The following is an 8436-nucleotide window of genomic DNA, read 5'->3' on the forward strand; positions in this document are numbered from 1 at the left end:
GCCAGTCATTACTGAGATTTATTAGTGTAAGTTTCAAAATAGCATTTGCTCAGCATAATAATACCTAGCAATACCTATACAGAGCATATAGGCCACAAGAGAGGCATCATTATCCCCTTTCTGCATATGCGTAAACTGAAGCAGAGGTAAAGTAACTTGTTCAAGGTCACCCGGCAGGCCAGAGGCAAAGCTTGCACTACAATGTAGGGCTGCTGAATCCCAGTCCAGTGCTGTGTCCACTAGGCCACACTGCATCTCCAAAGACAGCAGAACTTACAGATGCCAGAGTGAACTAGACAACCTTTTAACCCACCTACCAAAGTATTTGCAGTTTATCATTCAAAGCTGGGAGCTGCAGGGAGGGGCTGTTGCTTTAGATGCCCAGCATGGCAGGAGGAACAGCTGAGAACTGAAGGGAAGTGCCGCTGCTTTCCGGGAAGGGTGTGACTTGAGCTGTTCCCGGTTGTTCCTCCCCAATATTAGCAGGCACACGTCGTCTCTAGTTTCAGTGGTAGGAGCCTGGGTTTGCTACGCTGCCAGCATGAAGGTTTTGCTAATCCTGGGGTTTCTCCTCCTGCCCCTGGCTGCTCATGGGAAGATCTACGAAAGGTGTGAGCTGGCAAGAGCAATGAAAAGGCTTGGGCTGGATGGATACCGGGGCTACAGCTTGGGACACTGTAAGTCTGCTTCCTTGGAGGAGATGTCCATGTGATTCAGGGGGCAGGGAGGGAAAGGGGATAAGTTGGCAGGTGCCAGTTTTCCACTGGCAAATCCAGCCAAAACAGGGACCTGGCAGTGTCCAGTCAGATGTACTGACTGGAGACCAAAAGTCCGCTTACCACGGAGGGTGGGAGTGGGAGGGGAGACACTGGGTCATCAACCTTCGACAGCCCCCACTCAACCAGGGTCGCCTTCTATCTGCAGACAGGCGGGAGGTAGGCTCTGAGTCCAACTGCAGCTCCTTTCCCAGACCTGGAGCAGAGGGAGCCCAGCTGGTGAGGGAGGGAGGATGAGACAATCCAGCAACAGAGAGTGGGGAGAGCAGTGAGCGGTAGGGGGAGGGCGAGAGAAGAGTGAGTGGGGACAGGGCTTTGGGGAAGAGGTGGGACTGGGGCAGGGGCTCGGGAGTTTGATTTTCAGCAATTAGAAAGTTGGCATCCCTACCCCAAAACACTTACTGGTGTTTTCTTCAAAGATATTGGCCCCATGTGGTGTTCAAATGAAAATCAAAAGTTTTACATGTGGAATGTTTTTTTTCTTACTCTTCATATTTAATAAGGATTGTGAATCTGATCAGATTAAAAGGAAGCAAAACTACCTGTGTGTACTTTGTACTAAATAATCATTTGCATCATCTACGAATGGGTGATACAGGGTCATTTAGATTCGCATTTATGTAACATATGAAGCTATGAGGAGTTTTTATCACCAGAGAAAATACATCAATCTGTGTGTGGTTATTTTTTTTAAACGGAACCTTCACAGGGGTGTGCACAGCAAACTACGAGAGCGGCTTTAACACAGGTGCCACAAACTACAATCGAGGTGACCAAAGCACTGACTATGGGATTTTACAAATCAACAGCCGCTGGTGGTGCAATGATGGCAAGACTCCAAGAGCCAAGAGCGCATGTGGAATCCAGTGTGGTGGTAGGTGCAATACAATGTTCCCACAGGTAACACTATGAACGGCAAATTCTGCCTGATTGTGTGAGCCCATAGCATTGCAAAGTTATAACTGAGGCCATGTTTTGCCCCTAGTATCCTTACATTAAAAAAACAACCCCTTATTCTATTTACAAAAGGGCGGGATTGCAATGTGTGGGGATGCATATGTGCTATTAAAGGGGCGTTCCCAACGGATTTTTTAAGAAGCAATTGTGTTCCTTCTTTTCAGACTTTCTGTTTTATGTTTTCTTAGTAAAAACAATTCCCTTTTTGAGAAGCACTTATTACTTACCAGTTATGTTGATTTGAGTACCCTTAACTTTGTTCTTAGAGGATGAAGTTCACTGCTGGGCAGAAGGCCAGCACAAATGCCGGTTCCTGACCTTGCTTCATTATAAAAATAAACATTTTAAAGTTTCTAATTTAAAGAGACACAATCAACTTGAAATCTAGTCCATTTTAAGAAAGAATTAAAAATAGTTTCAAGACTATAATATCCCCTCCTCCCCATGACAGTTTTTGTATTTTTACAATCACTCTTTATTTTTTTTGGACTTGTCTCCTCTGTTGCTGTGTGAGAGACCCACACAAACAATGCAGGGAACTGTCTGTCTGACTATACATAAAACCAGCAAAATAGCTATCCATAAAGAGTAAAACCAACCCTTTTGGAGAGAGTTAGCACAGAATTTATGGTCTCACCTAAGACATATTACTCCCAAAAGCTGTCAAGTAATAGTTGGTAATAGTTGGTTTAAAATTTTCAGACAAGTGTGTTATATTGAAGCAGATGGTATGGTATCCCTTTATAGTACTAGAAGACATTTGTTTTGAAATTAGATCATTAAATAGAATTCAGCAAAGAAAGTCTAATAGAAACAGATAGAAACTATAAAGAGAGGAACATAGCAATTTACCAGACTACTGGATCAGACCAGTGGTCTTTCTAGTCCAATACAATGTCTCCAATATCCTCTTTACTCCTGGGGAAATTCTACATCAAAAATTAAAAATTCCGCACACAATATTTTAAAGTTCTGCAAAATTCTGCATATTTTATTTGTCAAAATAACACAATATAATCACATGTATTTCAATCATTTTGGTAATTTATTTTGAAATACCTGTCAGCAAGGATGTCTGTAACAATACAGACAACAAAAAAGACCCAGGAAATGTTTTTTGACAAATAGATTCCTTACTAGGCATATTAATACAGGACGCTGAATAATAATTAATTTAAACTATAGTACAGAACCGTATTTCCCGAACCCCTCAGAAGCAGTGCAAAGACTTGGGGGAGTCAGGGGTAACGGAGGAGCTGAGGGAGCAGGAAGTATTTGCTGGGAAGGAGGCTGAGTGTGAAGTTGGGGGGGTTGTTGGGTATGGGTGGGAAAAGTATGGAACTGATTTTTTAGAGCCATGGGGAGGGATTGTTAGGGAGCTTCCCCCATGCAGACCCTGGATGACCCCTAGCCTCTCCCATTCAGTCAGGCACACCTGCTCCTGTCCACATGTGTCCTTCCACCCCCACTTAGCCAGACCCCTCCCCCCATCCCAATCTGTCCCTGAACCTCCTCAGCCAACCACCTCCCTTCATCCCCATGCAGCCCTAAACCTCCCCCATCTCCATGTGGCCCTGCAACTCCCTCCCCCCTGTGGCTCAGTGCCTCCACTCCCATTCAGCTCCTGCCCCAGTCTGTCCTCCCCCACTAGCCCTTATGAGCCTCTGTCTGTGACCCCCCAGCAGCCCCACACTGTCTGTCTCCCCATGTCCCCAGTCTCCTGACCTGGCCCAACAGGCGCTGTGAAGAAGGCATTGCAGGCTCTTTCTCTTCCCTAGTTGGCCCGGAGTGGCTGCTCTGTTCTAGCACCACAGCACCCTCTGGTGGGTAAAAGGTGCAACTGTAGCACCTTTCTGGCAGAAGCTATTTTCTGCCAAAAATACCTAAAAATATGCAGAGCATATTAATTATGCATGCACACAGTGGCACAGAATTCCCCCAGCAGTATATAATAGCAGTGACCATTATCACATGTGCCAGAGGAAGATGCAAGACAAGTTACTGTAGTTGGTTATGCTATAACTAACCCACAGATTGACAGCATTCTAAAGCTAAGACCAAACTCTGGAACTAACATAATGCTTGACACCAGAACATTGCTTACTCTCTGTGTTATATCTCTTTCCAACACTCTGGGTCTGTCTTTCTATTTAGATTCTAAGATCTTCAGAACACGGACCATCTGCTAGTCTATGTTTGTACAGAATACATTCTATTCTATGTTTGCCTATCACCAGAGGGTCCTGTTTTTGGTTGGTCCTTAGATGCTACTGTAATCAACTTGATTAATAAATAATAATAATAAAATATTATTTCAGAATCAATTTTAAGATAACAGATTAAAAAAATGAAGAGGAAAATGTTTTCTCCCCCCTCTTTCCACTGTATTTCTTTTTTAGAGTTACTGACAGCAGATATTACAGCGAGTGTAAATTGTGCAAAGAGAGTTGTTCGTGATCCTAATGGCATGGGTGCATGGTACGTTTAAAACTATTACAAGAACTAATAACAATGACATATTTGTGTGTATAGTTGGGGGGAGTCCAGTTAAAAGAGAGAGACTACAATCTTCTTTTGGATAAACAAGCTTGTATAGAAGCAAAAAGCAGGTTGTTAATATTTGCATGCTTATTTATTAACATATTTGAACTCAGAACTTGTATACTAAGGGTTCACAGCAGAATACATTTATGGACATTGAGGCTTCTCAGGTGTAGCTCTGATACACATCAAGGCCACTTGGACCTTTACAGCAGCAGTGGAGATAACACTCAGATCTTCCTCCTCCAAAAACTCCTACACTTGGACTGAAAACGACTCTCTATTCGTTATTAAAGGTGTAGGGTCTATGACATACAGTTGACCAGTTTTGATTCCATCCAATATAGAGCACTGGCACTGTGAATGGGAGTCTTTTCCATCTGCTCTAAACAACAGTCCAGGTGCCCTCTCTAGGTTCACAACTCACCTACTTCTGGGGTTTGACTTTTCTAATGACCAATAAAAGAGCACAAAGTCCGGTCTAAACCTTCTCCACAGACTTGGGTGACCTGACAGTTCCTAGTTCAGGATTGCTCAGCCCACCCCTTAGGATTTCTTGGCCTTCTTCCTCCCTTTTAATTCCCTCTAGACTTGTTACTTCTAGCAGGTGAAATGGGACCGGCTTCAGCTGTTGTCTACAGGACAGACAATCAACCCCTTCCTGCCCAGGTTTGCCCCGCTTGTCCACCACATCACAAGCACACACACTCTTCTACTTAGAGAAATGTATTTGGTGAGCATCTATGGTTCCCAGGAATTCAAAAACCAATGTAACAAATCTAGATCCACCAAGGACTTCAAGATTATACCTATGCTACACAACAGGGCCACTTGATCCTTCATATGGCAGTGGGGATGGAACTTAAATCACCTTTCCCCGGAAGTTTAGTGCCCTCCAGCTGGAAATAAACGGGAATGTGCATTAGTTCTATTTAGCGGGATAGCGCTTATGGCACAAAACTGAACAAATTTGATTCTATCCAGTAGGGAGCAGCTTCTAATTTTCCCTGGGGGTGCTCAAACCCTGCTCAGCCCCAGACCCCTCCCCCACTCCATCCCTTCCTCCTAGCCCCTACCCCACCTCTTCCTGCTCCTATCCCACCCGGGCCCCACCCCCATACCACCCCGTTCCCCAAGGCACCATCCCACCCATCTCTTCCTGCCCCTGCTCCACCCCTCCCTGCCTCATTCTGCCCTCCTCCCTGAGCATGCCCTGTCCCCATTCCTCCCACTCCCTCCCAGCATCTCCTGCATGCCACAGAACAGCTGATCCTTAGCTGTCAGGAGGCACTGGGAGAGAGGGGGAGGAGTTGATCAGCAGGGCCGCTGGCAAAAGGGAGGCACTGGGAGGAGTGGGGGAGCTTGACTGTCGGTGGGTGCTAAGCTCCTGCTAATTTTTTTCTGAGGGTGCTCCAGGGCTGGAGTTGCTGCCTATGAGCAGTGTCACAAACACACCAAATTTATGTGGCAGGAATAACAGCTGGTAAGTGGGCCTTTTGACAATCTTTTAGGAACCTTTTAGGCCATTCAGACTAGCCAGGTGCTCTGTCGGGATTGGACCAGTAGCAAATTATTTGTTATATAAGCTTGGATCTCTGCAAAAAAGTTAATCGTACATAAATGTAATTGGTTGGTTTTTTTCTTGGGGGGCTTTGCACTAATTGATGAGCTTGCCATAATCAACTAACGTGATTTTTAACTCAAACAGGGTGGCATGGACAAAGAACTGCAAAGGACGAGATGTCTCCCCGTGGATCCGTGGCTGCGGGCTATAAAGTTATGGGGTTTACTGCATCTTGGTTCCCTTATAATTAAGGAGCTTTTCACATGCAGCAAAATATTCCCTCTTCTTGCTTCCCTTTTACAATTAATCATGTTCAAAATGAAACAAATTCAGGAGAAAGGTTTGCAGGGCAACTGACTGGTAAAATGCAAATATTTTACTCCTTGCCGTGGATGGTTCCATGTGACCAGCTGCAGTAACTTATTTTGTGTTCTACACAGTTTTAAAGATCTTGTATTACCTCTTTATTATATATACATGTCAGAATAAGCCAGATCTGTTTTTCCTGTGAGATCCTTCAACTACTTTTTTCTGCTAATTAGTAGCATTGTGTAATCTTGCTTGTGAGCTCACATTCATTACACTCAATAAAATGACATACTTTGCACATAATTTTTGTGATTATTGGTTAATATACAAGAGAAAGTGAATATGAGATTATGAACTTGGACCCAGGTCCTCAAAGGTATTTAGGCCCCTAACTTTCATTGATGTTCATTTAATGGAAGCTAAGAGCCTAAATACCTTTGGAGAACGGCCTGGCACTATGAGATAAAGATTGTGGCAGAAGCACATAATCATGGACACCTACATGTTTTATTTTGACTATCATAGTTTGTAAACACATGGTGCAGAATGGTAATCTGTTAAATATAATTATGTTCCAAACCCACAAATTTGGGTTTAAAAAATCTGTTAAGGTTGTAGCAACTACACTGATGTCACTCATCATATCATTCACACAACCCAAACACTTAAAAGGAAAGAAATGAATAGTTAAGAACACTGGACCTCTTACACTGGTTGCATGACAAACACACACGCTGGTCCCAGTTTAAGAAGGTATTGAAGCACATGAGTCATCCACAAGGTCAGTGGGAGAGGAGAGGGACTCCCAGCACTCCTGCACACCCCAGCTAGTAGATGCTCCTTTGGAGACTGTTACCAGCTGGCAGAGTTAGCTCTCCACTGGAGCATAACAGGCAAGAGAAATCAGGGAGCCAACAAGGACACCGAGGAACTGTTTGGACTGCAGCTAGTGGTGTGCACCAGGGAGACAGAGGTGCAGGTTCACAGCAAGGTGATCATAGGAAGGAGCCCAAGGATACCAGACGATTGTCCAATTGTGTTGCCCTAATTCTTGTCAGCATGTTGGGATCCCCACTGACCACGTGGTGGAACCCTCTGCCAGTGTTAGGGCCCTGGGCTGAGACCAGGTGAAGTAGGGTGAGCCAAGGTCCCCCTATCTCTGCTGCCAACCCCATCTCTGGGGGGCAACCTTCCCACCTTAGGTCAAGAGGCCTGTGTTTGTCTGCCATCTCCCAGATACAGAATGTCAGGTATTAACCTGCTTGCTGCTGTGCCCTGCCTCAGGGCCTGAGCCCTGGACTTCTTGCTGCCTGGCCCCTGCCTAGGTGACCAGGACCATGGAGACTGCTAATCCCCCTTTGAGCCAGTCTTTCCAGAAACACAGAGCGAGGGGGCCTGCCCTCCCTCTGAGCCTGATGGGGAGGGACAGCCGCAGGACCAGTGCAAGGATATTTTGCTCCCTAGGTGAAACTTCCATTGCGCCCCCCCTTCTCCTCCCCTCCACCCGGAACATCACTTATTATAAACTTTCAAAAATGAATACTGCATAATGTGGCATTGTTCATTAGAATTAATACAAGGGGGTCAGAGGAGATGATCACAATGGTCCCTTCTGGTTTGGGGAAACCCATGAGCAATGAGGAGGGTGAGAATGCCCCCTGCTCAAATGGTCTCTAAACATTCCCAGGCTCTGAGTACTTCGCCCTCCGGGGGGGACCCAAGGGCAAGGAGGGCAGAGCCGGACTCTCCCGGGGAGCAGGTGAGGATCTCCCTGGGGATCAGGGCTGGCTCCCTGCATTGGCACAGTGCCACCGGGGGGGGCAGGGAGGGTCAGTGTTTGGAAGTAGCACCTGCACCAACCCTTTCCCGTCCGTCGCACTGCGGGGTTTTGTTTCACTTTCCCTTGCCCCAGGAGGCAGCTGCGCCCGGCCCCAGGCATGGCACGTTGGAGGGCGAAGCTCACCTGAGCTCAGGACTGCATCCTGCCTCCCCCAACGGCTCCGTCCCTCGGCCGCGCTGGTCGCCACGCCCGGCCGGCTGTCTCCTCCTTGCTCCACCACAGGCTCCCACTGACCATCCTGTGCGGTACCCCACGCTGCGGGGGCGGGTTTGTTTATGGCCTTGCTCCCCGCCCTGCCCCGCTCAGCTGACTCCCGTGATTCTGGACACCGGTTTTTGGCGCCCCCAAATCCTGGCGCCCTAGGTGGTTACACCAGCCCTGGACAGCCGCAATCTCCTGCACCTCTGGTGAGAGCAACCTCCAGCCCCATAGATTTCAGTGGGAGTTAG

The 8436-nt window shown here is 46.6% G+C and overlaps 1 protein-coding gene across 2 annotated transcripts; it reads left to right on the forward strand.

The window, feature by feature from the left end:
- Positions 1 to 472: 472 nt before the first annotated feature.
- LOC128836177 (lysozyme C) lies at positions 473 to 6450 on the forward strand. Of its 2 annotated transcripts, XM_054026199.1 has the most exons (4): positions 477 to 677; positions 1486 to 1650; positions 4133 to 4211; positions 5983 to 6450. In XM_054026199.1, exons 1-4 carry the CDS (start codon positions 542 to 544, stop codon positions 6047 to 6049), a joined length of 447 nt encoding a protein of 148 aa, XP_053882174.1. In that variant the 5' UTR covers positions 477 to 541; the 3' UTR covers positions 6050 to 6450. The 2 variants fall into 2 exon arrangements, with proteins under 2 accessions (XP_053882177.1, XP_053882174.1); XM_054026202.1 differs by lacking the exon at positions 4133 to 4211 and having other exon boundaries at positions 473 to 677.
- The last annotated feature ends 1986 nt before the right edge of the window (positions 6451 to 8436 follow it).

The sequence above is a fragment of the Malaclemys terrapin genome, chromosome 1, assembly GCF_027887155.1.
Source record: "Malaclemys terrapin pileata isolate rMalTer1 chromosome 1, rMalTer1.hap1, whole genome shotgun sequence".
Classification (NCBI taxonomy): domain Eukaryota; kingdom Metazoa; phylum Chordata; order Testudines; family Emydidae; genus Malaclemys; species Malaclemys terrapin.

Coding starts and splice junctions, on each gene's coding strand:
- LOC128836177 (XM_054026199.1), top strand. CDS start 542: ATGAAGGTTTTGCTAATCCTGGGGTTTCTCCTCCTGCCCCTGGCTGCT. Junction 678..1,485: donor GGGCTACAGCTTGGGACACT/GTAAGTCTGCTT, acceptor GAACCTTCACAG/GGGTGTGCACAGCAAACTAC. Junction 4,212..5,982: donor CCTAATGGCATGGGTGCATG/GTACGTTTAAAA, acceptor TAACTCAAACAG/GGTGGCATGGACAAAGAACT.